The 22,787-nt window shown below is 45.4% G+C and overlaps 2 protein-coding genes across 7 annotated transcripts in view; one reads left to right on the top strand and one right to left on the bottom strand.

The window, feature by feature from the left end:
• Positions 1-5,239, top strand: part of lnx1 (ligand of numb-protein X 1) — an 83,852-nt gene extending 78,613 nt beyond the window's left edge. For all 3 annotated transcript variants that reach the window (XM_020492759.2, XM_031833508.1, XM_031833510.1), the window contains 2 exons: positions 3,898-4,056; positions 4,287-5,239. In XM_020492759.2, the coding sequence (XP_020348348.1) occupies positions 3,898-4,056; positions 4,287-4,422 (295 nt within the window). In that variant the 3' untranslated portion in view covers positions 4,423-5,239. The remainder of the gene's footprint in view (positions 1-3,897; positions 4,057-4,286) is intronic.
• A 73-nt stretch (positions 5,240-5,312) lies between these two features.
• The window catches only part of LOC109898024 (pre-mRNA 3'-end-processing factor FIP1), a 40,290-nt gene continuing 22,815 nt past the window's right edge, over positions 5,313-22,787 (bottom strand). For 2 of the 4 annotated variants that reach the window (XM_020492760.2, XM_020492761.2), the window contains exons 11-16: positions 22,332-22,358; positions 21,894-21,942; positions 16,346-16,404; positions 15,087-15,288; positions 5,812-5,958; positions 5,313-5,718 (exon numbers count right to left, since the gene is read on the bottom strand). In XM_020492760.2, the coding sequence (XP_020348349.1) occupies positions 5,574-5,718; positions 5,812-5,958; positions 15,087-15,288; positions 16,346-16,404; positions 21,894-21,942; positions 22,332-22,358 (629 nt within the window). In that variant the 3' untranslated portion in view covers positions 5,313-5,573. Of the gene's footprint in view, positions 5,719-5,811; positions 5,959-15,086; positions 15,289-16,345; positions 16,405-21,259; positions 21,830-21,893; positions 21,943-22,331; positions 22,359-22,787 lie in introns of those variants that run through there. The other 2 variants (XM_020492762.2, XM_031833511.1) reach the window with 2 other exon arrangements.

Below are 22,787 nucleotides of genomic sequence, written 5' to 3'. Positions count from 1 at the left end.
TTAGTTGGTGATGTGATTATATTTAGTATAGTTATATCTAGGATAACTTTTTAAATGTTTTAAAATTAAAAAATGTATGAAATTCACTGAGGAGGATGGTCCCTCCCCTTCCTACTCTGAGGAGCCTCCACTGGTGTATATCCCAGATTTAAATGTTAGATTATGTAAGCGGTTAAATGATTATATGTCAGTGTATGCAGCTGAGTTGATGGCCATGATTATAGGTTTGAGATGGGTGGAGGAGGTGAAACCACTCAGTGTTGATCTGCTCTGATTCGGCTGCAGTGTTGAGTAGTAGTGTTACGGCGGGCAGACCGGATAGGGGAGACTTGTTTGTGGAGATGATGGTGCTGTTAATGGGATTGGAGAGGATGGGAGTGGTGGTAAGCTTTTGCTGGGTTCAAGCACATGTGGGTGTGGAGATTAATGAGAACGCTGATGTGGTGGCTAAGAGTGCTGTGAGGAGAGAGGGGGTAGATATTCAGGTCACACTGGGATGTAGGAGAGAGGAAGTTGTGTGGAGTAAGACTACGGTTTAAGCACAGTTTTGAATGCCACTTTGTGGATGATAGGGATACCTGAAACAGGTCTGTGTGATGAGTGTTTAGTGGAGGAAACGGTGGAGCATGTGTTTATATTTCTATTTGTATGACGTAGATAGGGAGAGTGTGTGAAAGGGTTAGAGAGGCTGGGCGGGGTTAGGGTTTAGATGGTGTAGTGGGAGGAGTGTGCAAGTTCTCCCACTTAAAAAGATGAGAGGCCTGTAAATTTCATCATAGGTACACTTCAACTATGACAGACAAAATGAGGGAAAAAAATCCAGAAAATCACAGTTTTCTTGCAAATTATGGTGGAAAATAAGTATTTGGTCACCTACAAACAAGCATGATTTCTGGCTCTCACAGACCTGTAACAACTTCTTCAAGAGGCTCCTCTGTCCTCCACTCGTTACCTGTATTAATGGCACCTGTTTGAACTTGTTATCAGTATAAAAGATACCTGTCCACAACCTCAAACAGTCACACTCCAAACTCCACTATGGCCAAGACCAAAGAGCTGTCAAAGGACACCAGAAACAAAATTGTAGACCTGCACCAGGCTGGGAAGACTGAATCTGCAATAGGTAAGCAGCTTGGTTTGAAGAAATCAACTGTGGGAGCAATTATTAGGAAATGTAAGGCATACAAGACCACTGATAATCTCCCTCGATCTGGGGCTCCACGCAAGATCTCACCCCGTGGGGTCAAAATGATCACAAGAACGGGAGCAAAAATCCCAGTACCACACGGGGGGGACCTAGTGAATGACCTGCAGAGAGCTGGGACCAAAGTAACAAAGCCTACCATCAGCAAGGGCATTGAAGATGAAACGTGGCTGGGTCTTCCAGCATGACAATGATCCCAAACACACGGCCCGGGCAACGAAGGAGTGGCTTCGTAAGAAGCATTTCAAGGTCCTGGAGTGGCCTAGCCAGTCTCCAGATCTCAACCCCATAGAAAATCTTTGGAGGGAGTTGAAAGTCCGTGTTGCCCAGCAACAGCCCCAAAACATCACTGCTCTAGAGGAGATCTGCATGGAGGAATGGGCCAAAATACCAGCAACAGTGTGTGAAAACCTTGTGAAGACTTACAGAAAACGTTTGACCTCTGTCATTGCCAACAAAGGGTATATAACAAAGTATTGAGATAAACTTTTGTTATTGACCAAATACTTAATTTCCATCATACTTTGCAAATAAATTCATTAAAAATCCTAGATTTTTTTCCCTCATTTTGTCTGTCATAGTTGAAATGTACCTATGATGAAAATTACAGGTCTCTCATCTTTTTAAGTGGGAAAACTTGCAAAATTGGTGGCTGACTAAATACTTATTTGCCCCACTGTATCTCTGAGATAGAATTGTGATGAGGCATCGATTAGGGGAAGGGTATAAAACAATTTATATAGTGTTGAAAGTTACCACGAGCACAGTGGTCTCTGTCATTGAGTATTAGAAAAACAAGGAGCTACACACTCTGTCTAGAGCTGGTCACCCGGCCAAACTGAGCAACCGGACAAGAAGGACCTTGGTCAGGGAGGTGACCAAGACCCCAGTGACCACTGACAGAACTACAGAGTTCCTTGGCCACGATGGGAGAACCTGATAGAAGATCAACAGTCTCTACAGCACTTCACCAATCTGGGCTTTATGGGAGAGTGGCCAGACAAATCCACTCCTGAGAAAAAGGCATGACTGCACGCCTCAAGCTTGCAAAAAGGGACGTGAAAGACTCAAGAGCATAAGGCAAAAGATGCTGTGGTCTGATGAGACAAAAATGTAATGCTTTGGCCTGCAAAGCTCTGTCTGGAGAAAACCAGGCACAGCTCATCACCCGTCTAACACCATCCCTACTCTGAAGCAGGGTGGTGGCAGCATCATGCTATGGGGATGCTTTTCAGCAAAAGGGACTGGTAAGGATAGAGGGAACAATAAATGGAGCCAAATACAGGCAAATCCTTCATGAGAACCTGCTTCAGAGGGCAAACGATCTTAGACTGGGGTGAAGATTTACATTCCAACAGCACAATGACCCCAAGCATACAGCCAAAGCAAAACTGGAATGGCTTCAGAACAAGAATGTGAAAGTCCTCGAGTTGCCTAGCCAAAGCCCAGACTTGAAATCCCATTGAAAATTTCTGGAAAGACTTGAAGATTGCTGTTCACCACAAATCCCCATTGAATCGAGCTTGAGAAAATCTGCAAGGAAGAACTGGGGAAAATCCCTAAATCCAGATGTGCAAAGTTGATACAGGACGACTCAAAGCTGTAATCACTGCCAGTGGTGCTTCTACAATGTATTGACCCAGGGGTGTGAGTACTTAAGTAAATTACATATTTATGTATTCAATTCGCACCAAAAATATCTAAAAACATGTTTTCGCTTTGATTATGGGGTATTATGTGTAGATGGGTGAGAAAATATTTTACTCATTTTGAATTCGGGCTGTAACAACAAAATGTGGATTAAGTCAAGGGGTATGAATACTTTCTGAAAGCACTGTACTTGAGCTGATCAACATGGCTTGTTATTTGAGCGAGGGCCTCAATGAAAAGCACAGGCCAACAACTAAGAGAGGGTACAGAGATCTCAGGATGTACAGGCTACATTACAAGGCCGATATGGGAGAGAAGGGGAGATGGAGGTTGATGACAGAATGATGAATAGACCCTACTGTATACATCAGCAGGCCTTATCTCCATGGCCTTCACTGTCTCTTGCTCATCCTCACATCCCAGTCTCAGACATTGGTCACTGACACTCTCATCCTGTCTCCCCCTCCCTCCCTTTCTTTCTCCTCATGCTCTTTTAAGCAGCTTAGGGTATTAATAAACCCCTCCAATCACTCTCTTTTGGACAGAGGTCAGACTGGCAGAGTGAGGGGTATTCCCGTTTCTCATCAGATCTGCCACTGCTGGTATAAAAGTGCTCTTACTGTAAAAAAAAATGTATAAAATACAGGAGTAGCTAAAACTCAATTTCTCCCCAACCAGCAAAATGTATAAGAAAAGGGAAAACTAACTAGTGAATCACCCTGGGGAATTCAGTCCAGACGGGCAACGGTTCTAACAGGATTTAAATGCAATTTTCACTCACCCCTGGGCAGTGTGAGAGACTGATACTAAAATCGCTCCCTTCTCAGCGCTGTATTTTCACAGCTCTGCCTTACTTGTGGGGGAAAATGATTTCCCCATTCTCATTGGACGACAGCCAAGCAGTTGTTTTTTCTGACAGACTTCCACTGGACTCTGCAATCTCACTGCTGCATACAGTATGTGCACATAGTAATGGCTGGGCACACATTTGGATGCTGGCGGCAGTCTAGAGATTTCCTAAGCTCCGTTTTTGTCCTTTGCAGGCACCTGTACTGCTGCAAAGATATTGTGCTGCGCCGGAGCGCCTCTGGCAGCCTAGGCTTCAGCATCGTGGGGGGGCAGGAGGAGGTCAACTGCAATCAGTCCTTCTTCATCCGCTCCATCGTGGAGGGCACGCCAGCCTACAACGATGGCAGGATACGGTACGGACTATTAAACCTAGAACACACACTGGCCAAAGAACCTATATAACTGGCTAATGCCTGTCTGCTGATTCTTCTATTTGTCTGTGACTAATTATATGCAGTATTGGTCTAATCATTACAGTAGTCTTGTATTTACACACAAGTGTTGCTCTATGGGTCTGCTGTACTAGACTGAGTCCATCTCTGCATTAACCCCTCTTCCTCTCTCTCGCTCTGTGTGTGTGTAGGTGTGGGGACATTCTGCTGGAGGTGAACGGAAAGAGTACGTGGGGGATGACCCACACAGCCCTGGTGCGTCTACTGAAGGAGCTGCGGGGCAGAATCACCCTGACCATCGTATCCTGGCCAGGCAGCCTGCTGTAGCCCTGCTGCAGTCGCAGAGCCATGGGGAGGGGCCAACACTGACCAAGAATGTGGGTGGAGCTTTAGACTGGCTTATAATGCTGACCCGTACCTTATGGGATGGGCTTACACTAGTGATGTAGCTATGGAAGGCGGACCTTAGAACCCTGACTCCCGATGGACAGCTGAGACTTTGGGGAGTTCAGAGGGGGCCAATCAACCATGTGACAGGAGTTTGACCAAACCCCCCGAGACACTGAGCTGCGAGGATGTGGATCGGTGGCCCCACCCCTGGTGGGTGGGTGGGTGGATGGGGAAACATTAGTTCTATGTTAGAGTATGCATTTCATTGGACTCGCATTTCTTTACTGTAACTGTTGGATGTGAAAAAAAAAAAATACTGATTCAAGTACCGTTTCTTTCTTTTCACGTTTGTTTGATGGCCTTTGAATATATTCTTCGTTATGTTTGTACTGACAGTGGCTTTAATGTTCATCTGTTGAGACTGAGGACACATTGCCAAGTAGTCGTCTGTGTTGAGATGTTTTCAGAAGCTGTTGCTAAATTATCAAACCACAGGCAAAAAAAGTAGAGTAAAAAATTAAGTAAAAATGTGTTCATAATCTGTTAAAAGTAATATTAAGGTAAAATTGTGGAGGCCTTACTGATTTTCCTACTTTTGAGAAGAAAAAAAACAAACTGACTTGGTTTCTGTGTGTGTTTCCGTGGATGAGTCTGGTCTAGGACCATCGAACACAGTTCTGTCTCACGCGTCAGCCTACGTAGTATATCTGATGGTACCTTTGGTAAAATAATCAATAAAGTCATTTGAAAAGGACACTTGTCAGAGCTTCAGCAAGGGTTGGGGTTCACGTGAAATGACCTGGGATAAGATATTTAACACAGCTCACTCAAATTTGAACAGTCAACTGAGGTCCAGTCAGCTCCTTTATCCAAACATATCTCTTAAATTCAATAAAACAAAACACGTCTCTCAGATGAGTCAAAATATACAAGTTGTATACAACGTATACATAAAACAATGCTTTGGGTTTTTCACCTTCAAAGTGAACTGAAATATATTAGAGGAGCAGTCCAGTGTCTGATATGTTAAACAGAATGCCTGAGGGTCACAGCGGGTCCCCCTATTGACTGGTGAGAGGGACAGAGAATCACTCTGTGGGCTCTGATTGGTTCTCCTGGTCAGCAGAGAGTTCCTGGCTGGGCTCCTTGTCCTCTCTGCTCCTCTTGACCTTCTTGTGTTTGTGTCTTCGATGACTGTCCCCCTCCTCACTCTCATGTCTCCTCCTGCTGCTACTGTTAACACACAGACAATCACTGGTTACTTACACTGTCTACCTGAACATGCCAGTGTCTACTGTGTGTTAAGAGTGTGGATGTGTGCTGTACCTGCTTGAGGACTTGTGTCTCCCCTCCTCTTTGTCTCTGTGTCTCTTCTCTCGGTGTCTCTCTTCTTTCTCTCTGCTGGATCTCTCGTGGTGGTGGCGGTCATATCCTCTCTCCCCATAGTCCCTGTGCCGGTGCCGATCCTCCTCACTGCAATAACAACTCACTGGTCAATAACCACAAACACTGCTTCCTCGCTGAAACATTGAGCCTTCTTATTGGACAATGGACACCACAGTGGTAAAAAAACTGTGATAAGCCAGGTAACATGATTCTATTGGCCCATTTTCTCTGCTCTCTCCTCATGTGTTGCAGGGTCGTTTCTATAGAAAGGCTGGGCCCAGGCGATACCAGCTCCTTTACTCAAAGCTGTTTGGCTTTAGTTTAATAGCATGGTGTGGTACAGCCTTTGAACACAAAGCCCACCCATGTCCTCCTGTGACCTTTAGATGAAAGCAACAGCAGCATCCCCCCTATCCTCTGGACTCAAAAACAGCTCCATTATTTACTGAAGGACTCCTGGTCCCACAGGGCCATGCTCTTTCACACCATCATTCACTAACTCACACCTTCCCTCCCCTCTCACGACCTCAACAGTGTCTTTGTCACACACACACACACACAGAGTGGGGGTGTTTTTTATGCTGCAGAGCTGCAGGTACGACAGTGACAGCAGCTGAAACAGGCATTCACCTCCAGTCTTTTAAAGCAGGGGTTAAAAAAAAAAATCTACGTCAAGGACTAGGGCTGGGCGATGTACTGTATAATAAAATGCAGTATCAGTTAAAAGTTAGGACACCTGCTCATTCCAGGATTTCTCTTTATTTTTATACGTTCTACATTGTAGAATAATCGTGAAAGCATCTAAAATATGAAACACATATGGAATCATGTAGTAACCAAAAAAGGTGTTAAACAAATCAAAATATGTTATATTTGAGATTCTTCAAAGTAGCCACTCTTTGCCTTGACAGCTTTGCACACTTTTAGCATTCTCTCAACCAGCTTCATGAGGTAGTCACCTGGAATGCATTTCAATTAACAGGTTTGCATTGCTAATAGTTAATTTAGAGGAATTTATTTCCTTAATGCTTTTCTAATCAAATCAAACTTTGTCACAGGCGCCGAATACAACAAGTGTAGACCTTACCGTGAAATGCTTCCTTACAAGCCCTTAACAGAGAGGAATAGGCAAAGGATGAATATGTTAGCTAGCTAGCTACATGTAGTAAGAAAACATGTAATGTAACATTAATTAAGGGTCACCTGGAAACACTGACCAACACTTTGCTTCCTACCCTGTTAATAATTCCTCCCTGGTTTATTCATTCATTGTCATGTCAGACAACAATTTATTCAATGTGTTGCCCACTATAGAATTACAATAATCATTATATTACCAAGATTCCAACAGTTCACCAATTAACTAGGCCTATATTTTTTGCCCATATCATGCTGCGTAGCACAGTGTGGAAATTATAATAAAAAGGGCAGGAAATGCATAAATTGATGAAAATGTGTTTTGTTTGGAGTTGAATAGAACAGTATAAATTGAGAAAGCCCGCTTGAAATCACTTATAATTTTGTGTTGCCACCCTAGGAAAATGAACTACTCAAACATACACTGCTCAAAAAAATAAAAGGGAACACTTAAACAACACAATGTAACTCACTCCAAGTCAATCACACTTCTGTGAAATCAAACTGTCCACTTAGGAAGCAACACTGATTGACAATACATTTCACATGCTGTTGTGCAAATCGGAATAGACAACAGGTGGAAATTATAGGCAATTAGCAAAACACCCCCAATAAAGGAGTGGTTCTGCAGGTGGTGACCACAGACCACTTCTCAGTTTCTATGCTACCTGGCTGATGCTTTGGTCACTTTTGAATGCTGGCGGTGCTTTCACTCTAGTGGTAGCATGAGACGGAGTCTACAACCCACACAAGTGGCTCAGGTAGTGCAGCTCATCCAGGATGGCACATCAATGCGAGCTGTGGCAAGAAGGTTTGCTGTGTCTGTCAACGTAGTGTCCAGAGCATGGAGGCGCTACCAGGAGACAGGCCAGTACATCAGGAGACGTGGAGGAGGCCGTAGGAGGGCAACAACCCAGCAGCAGGACCACTACCTCCACCTTTGTGCAAGGAGGAGCACTGCCAGAGCCCTGCAAAATGACCTCCAGCAGGCCACAAATGTGCATGTGTTTGCTCAAACGGTCAGAAACAGACTCCATGAGGGTGGTATGAGGGCCCGACGTCCACAGGTGGGGGTTGTGCTTACAGCCCAACACCGTGCAGGACGTTTGGCATTTGCCAGAGAACACCAAGATTGGCAAATTCGCCACTGGCGCCCTGTGCTCTTCACAGATGAAAGCAGGTTCACACTGAGCACATGTGACAGACGTGACAGTCTGGAGACGCCGTGGAGAACGTTCTGCTGCCTGCAACATCCTCCAGCATGACCGTTTTGGCGGTGGGTCAGTCATGGTGTGGGGTGGCATTTCTTTGGGGGGCTGCACAGCCCTCCATGTGCTCGCCAGAGGTAGGCTGACTGCCATTAGGTACCGAGATGAGATCCTCAGACCCCTTGTGAGACCATATGCTGGTGCGGTTGGCCCTGGGTTCTTCCTAATGCAAGACAATGCTAGACCTCATGTGGCTGGAGTGTGTCAGCAGTTCCTGCAAGAGGAAGGCATTGATGCTATGGACTGGCCCGCCCGTTCCCCAGATCAGAATCCAATTGAGCACATCTGGGACATCATCTCTCGCTCCATCCACCAACGCCACGTTGCACCACAGACTGTCCAGGAGTTGGCGGATGCTTTAGTCCAGGTCTGGGAGGAGATCCCTCAGGAGACCATCCGCCAACAGGAGCATGCCCAGGCGTTGTAGGGAGGTCATACAGGCACGTGGAGGCCACACACACTACTGAGCCTCATTTGGACTTGTTTTAAGGACATTACATCAAAGTTGGATCAGCCTGTAGTGTGTTTTGCCACTTTAATTTTGAGTGTGACTCCAAATCCAGACCTCCATGGGTTGATAAATTTGATTTCCATTGATAATTTTTGTGTGATTTTGTTGTCAGCACATTCAACTATGTAAAGAAAGTATTATTTAATAAGACTATTTCATTCATTCAGATCCAGGATGTGTTATTTTAGTGTTCCCTTTATTTTTTTGAGCTGTGTATTTTAATAACGGAGCATTTTCTATATTCAAATGGACCCACTGCAACTGAATACAGACATTTTACGAGAAGCGAGGACGAAGATAGTATCCCCAATACCAGGATAGTTGAAACATTTCTACCAACGTTTTGTATAGCCACACCTGTAACTACCAGTATAATGGTCCAACATTTTTGGGTTAAATCACATTACCGTACGTTCCAATCTATAGCTAGTAGTGAGGGTGATTAAATCCAAACCAGAGGTGCGTTGAACAAGGGGAAAAGTTTGCTAACTCTAGCTGACATATTAAAAAAACGACTTGCCAGAGAGAGCGAGATAGAGAGCGAGAAAGAATTGGCGAGGGCACTAGAACAGTCTGCAGCACCCTGCCTCACCCTACTAGAATCTGAAGTTAAATGTCTACCGTTTGCTGATGAGCTGGTGCTTCTGTCCCCAACCCAGGGGGGCTGTGAACGATCCGAGAGGCAAGGCAAGAAGGGCGTTCTACCAGAGAGAGAGCGAGCTAAGATTAAAGGACTCATTAAATATTTGGGCACTGGCAGTTATTCTATTACCAGTGGGAGTGCAGACCTGAAGGCCTGTTTACAGTCTTCCACAGTTGTTAGCACTAACACACTTATACCCACTTCACAGAGTCACTGTAACTGTGAATGAATAAGTGAGTGCTTCCTAGTGCAGGTATAATACAGGATGCATAAGTGAGAATGAGCTGTGTCACTAAGCCTGGGGAACAAGAATGTGTTTCCAAATTCAGTCTCCATTAACACTGAACAGATACAAGCCACCTGTGTAGAGGTGTCAGAAAGAGAGTGTGTGTAACTTATACATATTGATTACTATTATAAACACTCAGAACACTAATACAATCCCTGTGTGTGTGTTGTCATGCCAGCTGGAGAGAGGACAAACCCATCCCCTCCATAATGAGCTACAGGGATGAGATCACATTCAGAGGACAAGTGTTCACCAAATGGCAAACCAGCTGCCCAGGGTTGTCTGCACCGGGCAGAAGAGACAGAGAAAATGTGCTAGTGAGTGTAAAATGTGAGTGGTCGGTGTCTTTAGGAGGTGAGCCTGACAGTTCTGTGATGCATTAGCTAGTGTTAACCTAGGTGCTAACTCCAAAACATGCCTGGCTGGTGGTTGTGCCAGAAGCTGGCGCCCAGAGGGCTCTGCCTCAGAGCCTATCAGTGGTGCTAAGTAGAGCCCTTAAAGAGCAGCTTGCAGACAGAACATAGACCACTGACACCACTATGCAACCAGGGTGGCCATAGGCCAGAAGGTATGAGCCTCTGCTGCCAACACACACAAAATATATCACTCACTACTCAAAATAGATACCATCGGCACACCTCCATGTACCCAACATGCATCATGCCTTGTAATCAGAATGTGGTGCGGGTGCACACACACTGGAGGCGTGACCACCCTGGGAGGGAGACAGGGAAACAGGAGCTACCCATGGGGACCAGAACAGAACCACAGTGGCTTTAAGAGCAGTTCTGTCTGTTCCAGTGGGTCTGTCACACACATGGCTGGTCCTCCCCGACTTCCTCCTCCCATCCTGTGGTTACGTTACAGCCTCACAGCCCCTCTTCCCTCATATGACACGAAACACAGCTCTCCCCCATATGATCATCTGCAGCAGAGAGTTGCGACAGAAAGACACTAGATGATGAACATCACTAGTCACAGCGTGTTTAGGAGGGAGACTGTGTGAATGTGTAGAGATTCTGTCAAGTAGGCACAGTGAGAGGGAGGGTTGGTAAGCTGCACAGTATTATGGGCATGAGGAGTGGGTGAGCAAGAGGCAGGATGTGTGTATCATACTTGGCATTTATCTGAGTTAATATAAATTAATGAGACATCTGGCTACTGGTCAACCCCACTGTGTGCTGTGGAAATGTAGGGTAGGTGAGTAGAGCACTGAAAATGTGAACGTGTGTGGATGGTAGACTCAGACTGTAGGGCAGTAGAGCAGAGCACGTTTAAACAGTGCTCTATCGCTGCACTAAACTCAAAAAAGATGTCACTTTCTCTATGGAAGAACGGCGATAGAGTGCCGTCTGAAACAATAGATTGCCTTGTTTGACTTTGAAGGTAGTTGGGCAGCCTCTGCCGCTCTTTCGGCACGGTGCGGGTGAAGCACGTCTTTGTTTCCCACAGAGTTGCCAGAGCAGTTCTTCCACTGTCGGGAGAAATGGTAACGCATGTTAATATACACTGAGTGTACAAAACATTAGGAAGACCTTCCTAATATTGAGTTGCACCCCCTTTCGTCCTCAGAACAGCCTCAATTTGTTGAGCCATGGTCTCTACAAGCTGTCGAAAGCGTTCCACAAGGATGTTGGTCCATGTTGACTCCAATGCTTCCCATAGTTATGTCAAGTTGGCTGGATGGATGTCCTTTGGGTGGTGGACCATTCTTGCGTCACTTGAGTGGGTTGAGTCACTGATGTGATCTTCCCGTCTGGGTTGGCGCCCCACCTTGGGTTGTGCCGTGGCGGATATCTTTGTGGGCCTTGTCTCAGGATGGTAAGTTGGTGGTTGAAGATATCCCTCTAGTGGTGTGGGGGCTGTGCTTTGGCAAAGTGGGTGGGGTTATCTCCTTCCTGTTTGGCCCTGTCCGGGGGTATTATCGGATGGGGCCACAGTGTCTCCTGACCCCTCCTGTCTCAGCCTCCAGTATTTATGCTGCAGTAGTTTATGTGTCGGGGGGCTAGGGTCAGTTTGTTATATCTGGAGTACTCCTCTTATCCGGTGTCCTGTGTGAATTTACAGTGCCTTGCGAAAGTATTCGGCCCCCTTGAACTTTGCGACCTTTTGCCACATTTCAGGCTTCAAACATAAAGATATAAAACTGTATTTTTTTGTGAAGAATCAACAACAAGTGGGACACAATCATGAAGTGGAACGACATTTATTGGATATTTCAAACTTCTTTAACAAATCAAAAACTGAAAAATTGGGCGTGCAAAATGATTCAGCCCCTTTACTTTCAGTGCAGCAAACTCTCCAGAAGTTCAGTGAGGATCTCTGAATGATCCAATGTTGACCTAAATGACTAATGATGATAAATACAATCCACCTGTGTGTAATCAAGTCTCCGTATAAATGCACCTGCACTGTGATAGTCTCAGAGGTCCGGTAAAAGCGCAGAGAGCATCATGAAGAACAAGGAACACACCAGGCAGGTCCGAGATACTGTTGTGAAGAAGTTTAAAGCCGGATTGGGATACAAAAAGATTTCCCAAGTTTTAAACATCCCAAGGAGCACTGTGCAAGCGATAATATTGAAATGGAAGGAGTATCCGACCACTGCAAATCTACCAAGACCTGGCTGTCCCTCAACTTTCAGCTCATACAAGGAGAAGACTGATCAGAGATGCAGCCAAGAGGCCCATGATCACTCTGGATGTACTGCAGAGATCTACAGCTGAGGTGGGAGACTCTGTCCATAGGACAACAATCAGTCGTATATTGCACAAATCTGGCCTTTATGGAAGAGTGGCAAGAAGAAAGCCATTTCTTAAAGATATCCATAAAAAGTGTCGTTTAAAGTTTGCCACAAGCCACCTGGGAGACACACCAAACATGTGAAGAAGGTGCTCTGGTCAGATGAAACCAAAATTGAACTTTTTGGCAACAATGCAAAACGTTATGTTTGGCGTAAAAGCAACACAGCTCATCACCCTGAACACACCATCCCCACTGTCAAACATGGTGGTGGCAGCATCATGGTTTGGGCCTGCTTTTCTTCAGCAGGGACAGGGAAGATGGTTAAAATTGATGGGAAGATGGATGGAGCCAAATACAGGACCATTCTGGAGACTGGGACGGAGATTTGTCTTCCAACAAGACAATGATCCAAAACATAAAGCTAAATCTACAATGGAATGGTTCAAAAATAAAACATATCCAGGTGTTAGAATGGCCAAGTCAAAGTCCAGACCTGAATCCAATCGAGAATCTGTGGAAAGAACTGAAAACTGCTGTTCACAAATGCTCTCCATCCAACCTCACTGAGCTCGAGCTGTTTTGCAAGGAGGAATGGGAATTTCAGTCTCTCGATGTGCAAAACTGATAAGAGACATACCCCAAGCGACTTACAGCTGTAATCGCAGCAAAAGGTGGTGCTACAAAGTATTAACTTAAGGGGGCTGAATAATTTTGCACGCCCAATTTTTCAGTTTTTGATTTGTTAAAGTTTGGAATATCCAATAAATGTCGTTCCACTTCATGATTGTGTCCCACTTGTTGTTGATTCTTCACAAAAAAATACAGTTTTATATCTTTATGTTTGAAGCCTGAAATGTGGCAAAAGGTCGCAAAGTTCAAGGGGGCCGAATACTTTCGCAAGGCACTGTAAGTATGCTCTCTAATTCTCTTTCTTTTTCTCTCTCGGAGGACGTGAGCCCTAGGACCATGCCTCAGGACTACCTGGCATGATGACTCCTTGCTGTCCCCAGTCCACCTGGCCGTGCTGCGTCTCCAGTTTCAACTGTTCTGCCTGCGGCTATGAATCCTGACCTGTTCACCGGATGTGCTACCTGTCCCAGACCTATTATTTGACCATGCTGGTCATTTATGAACATTTGAACATCTTGGCCATGTTCTGTTATAATCTCCATCCAGCACAGCCAGAAGAGGACTGGCCACCCCTCATAGCCTGGTTCCTCTCTAGGTTTCTTCCTAGGTTTTGGCCTTTCTAGGGAGTTTTTCCTAGCCAACGTGCTTCAACACCTACATTGCTTACTCTTTGGGGTTTTAGGCTGGGTTTCTGTACAGCACTTTGAGATATCAGCTGATGTACGAAGGGCTATATAAATACATTTGATTTGATACACCAGGGAAACTGTTGAGCATAAAAAACCCAGCAGCGTTGCAGTTCTTGAGACACTCAAACCGGTCTGCCTGGCACCTACTACCATATCCTGTTCAAAGGCACTTCAATCGTTTGTCAAGCCCAATCACCTTCAGAATGGCACACATACATAATCCATGTCTCAATTGTCTTAAGACTTTAAAAAACCTTCTTTAACCGTTCTCCTCCCCTTCATCTACAATGATTGAAGTGGATTTAACAAGTGACATCAATAAGGGATCATAGCTTTCACGAACGAAACCAATCGGTACGTCAAGCAAAGCTCTTAACCGTGCCAGCCATACATTTAGCGTCTGAACTGTGTGCATCTTGCCCTCTGCAGCTCCTTCACTGACTGAATGTGTTGTGATCTCTCCACATTCCTCTTGTTGGCCCCTCTGCACCAGACAGTGTGTCTTATAATAGTTATTTCTCAGCTCTATTCCATCCCCTGTTGCAACAGTTGTAGAGCAGACAACCAGGGGTTTCACCTACTACCCAACTCCAACCCGAGTGGCAGAGTCAGTAGTCGTCCCCACCCCTGCCTCCACTTTCCTAATAATACCACCTGGCAACCATTAAACCGCTCTAGTCTGAAGGACTGCAGTGTTGCTCTCCTATCTATTCTGTTCTGTTTCCTTCTCTCTCTCTCTCCGCCTGCTGCACACGTGTGTGAGGGGAGACAAGGCTGGGCTGGCACCTACAGTAGATATGCACCCAGCAGCAACATCCAGTACCACAGCTGGCAGCACTGGATCAGCCCAGGCCTGTCCAACAGTGGAGTCAATTGAGTGTGTGGTGGGAGGATGAGAGAGAGAGAGAGGGCCATGTGTGGCCAACGATTTCACGGCTCAGCCGTTGTTGCCCCTAGATGTTGCCACTTCACAACACTTACAGTTGACCGGGGCAGCTATAGCAGAGCATAAATTTGATGAACTGACTTGTTGGAAAGGTAGCATCCTATGACGGGTGCCACGTTGAAAGTCACTGAGCTCTTCAGTAAGGCCATTCTACTGCCAATGTTTGTCTATGGAGAGTGCATGGTGGTGTGCTCGATTTTATACATGTGTCAGCAACGGAAGGGGTGTCTACATACTTTTGTATATATCGTGTATTGTATAATAACAACAGTTCATGTTGCATTCTTATTATGTTTTTTCCAAGAGTCTTTCTGGCCATACTAAGATAAAACCTTCATCTACTGCTCAGGTTATCACCTGTTGACGACCTGGGAGGAAGGGTTGTGCTCTCTCTCCCTTTCTCTTTCTTTCTCGTGTCCACGTTCTCTGGTTCGGTCTCTTTCCTTGTGGCGCTCTCGCTCGTTGTCCCGCTGCGCGTAGTACTCCCAGGCCTTGGCACTGTCGAATACCCCGGCCCAGGAGGCTGCTGCGCTACCCGGGGGAGGAGGAGGGTACACACCTGAGGGGAAAAAGCAGGTCAGTCATCTGATTGGAGGAGACAACGTTATATTTTTACACTACACGTGTTCAGCTTCCCCTCCCCAAAATTACAGACTGACTTATGAGGATAGCTATTGAGCCATTGTATTCAACTTTCTGCAAAGAAAAATCAGCACAATAAATGAACAATGTAACTTCAGAGTGCAGTGCTTCACCAAAACAAATAATCTCTCATAACAGGATTTTTAGAAAGCGCCACAAACATGCTAATCTAACTCAAACAGCATATTTAGGACAGTTGCTGAGGAGGGAAACAGAACAAACCAAAGTTGTGTTCATTGTTAAGACTTTTCTGGAGAAAAAAAAATCTACATGTTAAAACTTTTTCAGGGCCCTTCTCTTACACCGTACACACAGCTCAAAATGTGTGAGGCTTTGATTAAAACACACCAGTTGAAGGGTCAATTTTCTTCAGAAAGAAATATCCTAATTTGACATGTTCCAAAAATGTCAGCGGAAGCAGGAAATGGTGTGAATGACTGATAGTTGGTTCCTCCAGTGGAATAGCCCACAAATGTCCCATTATATCCCTAAGCTCCAGAGGCATCCCTGGCACATGTATTGACCTTCACATCCCTTCCATTAGTGACTTGAAGGTCAAGATAAAATTCCATAATTTGGTGTTTTGTTGATGGTGGTGGAAAACACCGTCTCAGACAGTGCTCCAGAATCTCCCATAAGTGTTCAATTGGGTTGAGATCTGGTGACTGACCTGGCTATGGCATTTGACTTACATTGTTTATCATCATCATCATCATCATCCTCCTATGTGGAGATAGCCATGTTAGGCAAAACAATGGCCAGCCCAGCATTTATTTACATGACCCTAAGCATGATGGGATGTTAATTGCTTAATCTCAGGAACCACACCTGTGTAGCAGCACCTGCTTTCAATATACTTTGTATCCCTCATTTAATCAAGTGTTTCCATCATTTCGGAAGTTACCTGTACAAACTGCAAGATGTGAATGTGACATCCTCTATAATTTCCACTCTGTACTCTAGGAGAGGCCTACCTGGAGGGAAGGGGGGGTACGGTGGAGCTGAGCGACCATCATAGCCTCCAGAGCGTCCACTGGTAGGGAGAACATAGAGAACGTCATGCGAGGTCACATCATTCACACACACAAAACAACTACACAAACCAGAAGCGTATAACACTCAGTCCACTCTAGGAGAAACACATTTGTACTCCTGTGTATCTGATTAGAGTTTTCATCCACATCTCTAGATCATACAGCAGTGTATCTATTTCGAACCTGGATGGCCATAACAGCAGAATAATTGCTACAGTATAGTGTTCCATGGAGACGGTAAGAACAGGACTGGGGCCCTTGATGGCTGGAGTAGTGTCCGACGGCCTAGTATTAGGCCACGTAGTCCTAATGTTCAGCTCAACCCTCTAACCTCTGGTTGACACCACATGTGGCCGAGTAGTGGCTCTCACATTCTACTACACATATGGAAAACTTCAGGCAAACACACGTCACGGATAAAATGAGAACAAATAACGTCTAACAATTGGACTGAGAGCAGCCAGTCAGCCCGTGGCAGCCAGAACACTCAGCGCAGGAAGTCATTCATTTTAATGGCCGATAAAAGAAAGAAGGCAAATAAATGTATGGAGTTCAAAAAAGAAACAATGAAAAAAGAAAGGAAGGTAAGGGAACGGGTCTGGTAACTTAACGATCAAAGAGCTCTTCCAAATTCAGAGCTCCATTTCCCGCCTGTTTGATGTGACTGGCTCGTTGTCAAGGCGCAGCACTCGCCCGCCAACCAGGGGGGAGGAAGGAGGGAGGCAGGGGGGGGGGGGGGGTGTATTACTGATATTGGCAGGATCCACCGCCACAGCCTGGCGACACGCTCGCTTAGTTACAATTTAAATTTTCCACACGGGCCCGAAGGTGAAGAGGGTGAGGCCCGTCTAAGAGGACTCCTTCTCACCAGGTGTGTCCCCAAACATACTGATCTATAAATACTCCCACCTGCTCCCTCTTTTAGGCCTGGCAGGCTTCTCTCTGTGGAATGACTGGAAAATTAGGAACAGTGGTAGAAGGCGGATGGATGGGTCTATTTGTGAATGGATACATGCAGGATGACTTGGCTGTGGCCCTTACAGATGGGGATCATTACTCTTGGCAGTGTTTAATGGTTAATCAGTGTACAGGACTTCCCCACACCACTTTGCCTGTAATCACCATTCATAAAAAAAAAAATTTAAACTCAATCTATGCAGGAAATGTAGTGCCTTTAGAGGCAGACTGTCATAGGGGAGTCAGTGCAGTACAGAAACAGAGTTGGGAGGCACATTCCTCTGTGGCTGATTGGTCAGGAGGAGGAAATGGGTCAGAGGACCAATTGGGGTTCCATGGCAGTTGGCTCTCAGAAAAGAGAGAGACGTAGGGTGAGTATGTGAGATCAACATAGAGAGGAGTGGTCTTATACTCTCCCTGGGCTGGGCCTAAGGAGGCCCCTGAACTGGGCCTAAGGAGGCCCCTGGGCCTCAAAGTCACTGGCAGAAGAATCAGAGCTCAGGACCATGCCAGTACTACCTGCAGTTCCTAAAATCCGTCAGGAGTGTGTATGTGTGTGTGCACGCATCAGTATGAGAGAAATACGTTTGAAGGTAAAAGAGGAAATTATTAATACATGTGAGTAGAGATGGCTGGAAGAGAGAGACAAGGATTTGGCAGAGGACAGCTGTGAGAGGAACCATCCTGTAAGTGAAAAACTCACCAGAACCAGGCTGGCGGGGAAAGCAGAGCAAGTTGGGTGGAACAGACGGGACAGTCAGAGCAGTGACTGTATGCTAGCAGGATAGTCCACATCTCCGATCTTCTTTGCTGATAGCGATGTTGGTTTCCATAAGTTGGTCTAATTTAGCATGTATGGTAGGCTTAACCTTTAGCTACCTCTTCCAATTCAAATTAGCTAAAAAAAAAGTTAATGACAAAATGTTTGTTGTGTGACTACAGCTCTAGCGATAAAACGCAAAAATAAGACACTTTCTAATTGAGCGAGGCGTCAAAGCAGACAACCCACCCGCTTCGGTTGGGTTATTATAAATCAAAACAATGCATTCTAAAATAAAATCACACGCCTCGCACGCTCTGCTTTGTTGAGTTTAGACCATTAGACTGGTGAGTGGTGATTGAATTCAGACAGACAGATAAAGGAAATTAGGGGAACATTTTATTTAGAAGAGAAAGTCAGAAAAACACAGGCAGACAGGAAGCAGGATAGACAGACAAAAGAAAAAGGGAGGCAAAGAAATTGAAATAACTAAATCCACGTGGGTAGATAAACTAAATAAATAAATCAACAGAATAAAAAAAGGCAACGATGCAATTAGGCCATGTAAGAACATCCAGACACAGCCTGAGCCTGCAGCAGAACATGGCCCTGTGGTGATCTAAGTGGTATAAATTCAAGCTGAGTTGTGGGAGTATGCAGAAAGGCTGTGACTTGAGGCTGTTTTGTTAAGGAGAGTGGGAGCAAGGGAATGAGGGAGGGAGGCACTGGATAGTAACTGATAAACAGGAGACTGAAGTCACAAACAGGAGATTACTCTCCTGGTTTAACTGCCTTATTTGGCCACTCCTCCAACTACAAGGTCAGGGATGGAGCACAGTGAAGCAAAACCCGAAAAAGGGTCAAATACATATTCAAATGTTCTCTCGGTCTGTAGACAGGCATAGGGATTTGATTTGACAAAATCGTGTAGAGCTTCCACTACCGAGTTCCAGTGAAGCGAAATATTAACGCTACGGCATATAATGACATTCTAGACGATTCTGTGCCTCCAACTTTGTGGCAACAGTTTGGGGAAGGCCCAAACCTGTTTCAGCATGACAATGCCCCGTGCACAAAGCGAGGTCCATACAGAAATGGTTTGTTGAGATCGGTGTGAAAGAACTTAACTGGCTTGCACAGAGCCTTGACCTCAACCCCATCGGACACCTTTGGGATGAATTGTAACGCTGACTACGAGCCAGGCCTGATCGCCCAACATCAGTGTCTGACCTCACTAAAGCGCTTGGGGCTTTAGTCCCCCCAGCAATGTACCAACATCTAGTGGAAAGGCTTCCCAGAAGAGTGGAGGCTGTTATAGCAGCAAAGTGGGGACCAACTCCATATTAATGCCGATGATTTTGGAAAGAGATGTTCGACAAGCAGGTGTTCACATAAAAGCTTACCTTGACTTGGAAGAGTTCCAGTGTTGGATAGCCATAGCCAGCTAGGCAACATAGCATCCCTCTTTATTTGAGCCAGGTGTTTGAGTAGGCTAAACTAGCTAGCTGCATTCACTAGCTTAGTAAGTGAAAAAAATATAGGTTGGAGGACGTCCTCCGGAAGTTGTCATAATTACAGTGTAAGTCTATAGAAGGGGGTAAAAACCACAAGCCTCCTAGGTTTTGTATTGAAGTCAATGTAACCAGAGGAAGACGGAAACTAGCTGTCCTCCGGCTACACCATGGTGCAACCGTACATAGTGCTGTTGAGGCTACTGTAGACCTTTGCAAAACAGTTTGTTTAAAACAATTATTTTGTGACGTGAATATAGTTATGTAAAAATAACAACTTTAATAAACTCAGCAAAAATAGAAACATCCTCACTGTCAACTGCATTTACTTTCAGCAAACTTAACATGTGTAAATATTTGTATGAACATAACAAGATTCAACAACTGACAAACTTAACAATTCCACAGACATGTGACTAACCGAAAGGGGGGGGGGGTCAAAATCTAAAGTAACAAACAGTATCTGGTGTGGCCACCAGCTGCAATAAGTACTGCAGTGCATCTCCTCCTCATGGACTGCACCAGATTTGCCAGTTCTTGCTGTGAGATGTTACCCCACTCTTCCACCAAGGCACCTGCAAGTTCCTGGACATTTCTGGGGGGGGAAATGGCCCTAGCCCTCACCCTCCGATCCAACAGGTCCCAGACGTGCTCAATGGGATTGAGATCCAGGCTCGTCGCTGGCCATGCCAGAACACTGACATTCATGTCATGCAGGAAATCATGCACAGAACGAGCAGTATGGCTGGTGGCATTGTCATGCTGGAGGGTCATATCAGAATGAGCCTGCAGGAAGAGTACCACATGAGGGAGGAGGATGTCTTCCCTGTAACGCACAGCATCGAGATTGCCTGCAATGACAACAAGCTCAATCCGATGATGCTGTGACACACCGCCCCAGACCATGACGGACCCTCCACCTCCAAATCGATCCCGCTCCAGAGTACAGGCCTCGGTGTAACGCTCATTCCTTCGACGATAAATGCGAATCCGACCATCACCCCTGGTGAGACAAAACCGCAACTCGTTAGTAAAGAGTACTTTTTGCCAGTCCGGTCTGGTCCAGCGACGTTGGGTTTGTATCCCATAGGCGACGTTGTTACTGGTGATGTCTGGTGAGAACTTACCTTACGACAGGCCTACAAGCCCTCAGTCCAGTCTCTCTCAGCCTACTGTGGACAGTCTGAGCACAGATGGAGATTGTGCATTCCTGGTGTAACTCAGGCAGTTGTTGTTGCCATCATCTATCTGCCCCACAGGTGTGATGTTTGGATGTACTGATCCTGTGCAGGGGTTGTTACACGTGGTCTGCCACTGCGAGGACGATCAGCTGTCCATCCTGTAGTGCTGTCTTAGGCATCTCACAGTACGGACATTGCAATTTATTGCCCTGGCCACATCTGCAGTCCTCATGCCTCCTTGCAGCATGCCTGAGGCACGTTCACGCAGAGGAGCAGGGACCCTGGGCATCTTTCTTTTGGTGTTTTTCAGAGTGAGTAGAAAGGCCTCTTTCATGTCCTAAGTTTTCATAACTGTGACCTTAATTGCCTAAGCTGTTAGTGTCTTAACGACCCTTCCACAGGTGCATGTTCATTAATTGTTTATGGTTCATTGAACAAGCATGGGAAACAGTGTTTAAACCCTTTACAATGAAGATCTGTGAAGCCATTTGGCCTGAAAAAGGGCCGTTTCTTTTTTTGCTGAGTTCATTTCACCATTTTTTATTAAACCTGCTGAGAAGCCACTGCTCTAAATTCTTCATTTCAACTGAGCGTTTATCCCTGTCAATCAAGCAATGGTAGCTGTCATCAATGAACCGTCAATACATATCTACAATAATCTCTCTAAATACATTCATCTCCTTCCCTGTGAAGGGATTACTGAGATTCTGGCATTTAAGCCTTTGTTCTAATCAGATAAACGTGTGGATACCATCAAATACATAAAAATGCTATCCACGTATTTATCGGACCCTGGGTAATTAGAACATGCCGGAATCTAGCAGTATCCCTTTGACTTGTATATTTCCATATGATCCTTTTCATTATCTCTTGCCTGCGTGTTCTCCTGGCTCCAGTCTGTCTGGTTGGGCAGTAGCTGTGTTCTCGCCCTTCTCCTGCTCTGTCTCCATTTATGTCATTGTCTCCAGCCTTTCTCCTTCTGTCTCTCCTGATCCTACTGCCCCTGTAGTGCAGCCTGTACAAACAACCAGAGCGCTATCGTTCTGTAGACAGACAGACAGAGGACAGAACAGACTCACCTGTCTAAGGTGGGAATCAGAGAAGGAGGTGGTGCGCCAGGAGGGTAGCCTGCAGGAGAGATGACACCGTCTGTCAGGTCATCAAGTCGTGATTATTGGGCATAAACAGATAGCAGAAAACTTTCCTTCCAGACCCCGGAAAGGCAATCGTTGCTCACCGCGTTGGACCAGAATCATGACAGTATTGTTGAATATTGCATCAATTTCATTTCTCATAGGCATTAAACATGTTCAAATTCCCCTCTTCTCACGATGCTAACTTAAAAAAAGTACTATTGCTAACTAGTTTTGTTTTCAAAACAACATTCATGGTTAAGCCATCATTCATCATTCACAATCCACTATCAACAACATCCACCATGCACAACATCCAGTGTAGACCAGAACCAACATCGGTGACACAAAATATCCTGTTTCCATCACAGTAGACATGCTTACCAGGTGGAGGAACATTGATGGGGATCCCTGGAAGGCACATCAACACGCACAGACACAGTTATAATAATATCAGGTAAAAACAACATTATCGCTCCAATCTTCAACAGAACAGTCAGTCAGACACCATGGCAGCAGGTAGAGAGTAGGCCTAATGTACAAATGAAAACTCCTCCCACCTCAGAAAATGTAATATTTTATAAGATCCCACACAACACAGTAGTTAATGACCTCTGATGGCTTTTTATCTGAGGTCATTGGACATACACTAAATATACAAAAGTATGTGGACACCTCTTTTAATTAGTAGATTCGGCTAATTCAGCCACACTTGTTGCATAAAATTGAGCACACAGCCATGCACTCTCCATAGACAAACATTGGCAGTAGAATTGCCTTACTGAAGAGCGGTGACTTTCAGCGTGGCACTGTCATAGGATGCCACCTTTCCAACAAGTC

The sequence above is a fragment of the Oncorhynchus kisutch genome, linkage group LG10 (assembly GCF_002021735.2).
Source record: "Oncorhynchus kisutch isolate 150728-3 linkage group LG10, Okis_V2, whole genome shotgun sequence".
Classification (NCBI taxonomy): Eukaryota; Metazoa; Chordata; class Actinopteri; order Salmoniformes; family Salmonidae; genus Oncorhynchus; species Oncorhynchus kisutch.
This window is presented reverse-complemented; position numbering and strand designations above follow the sequence as displayed.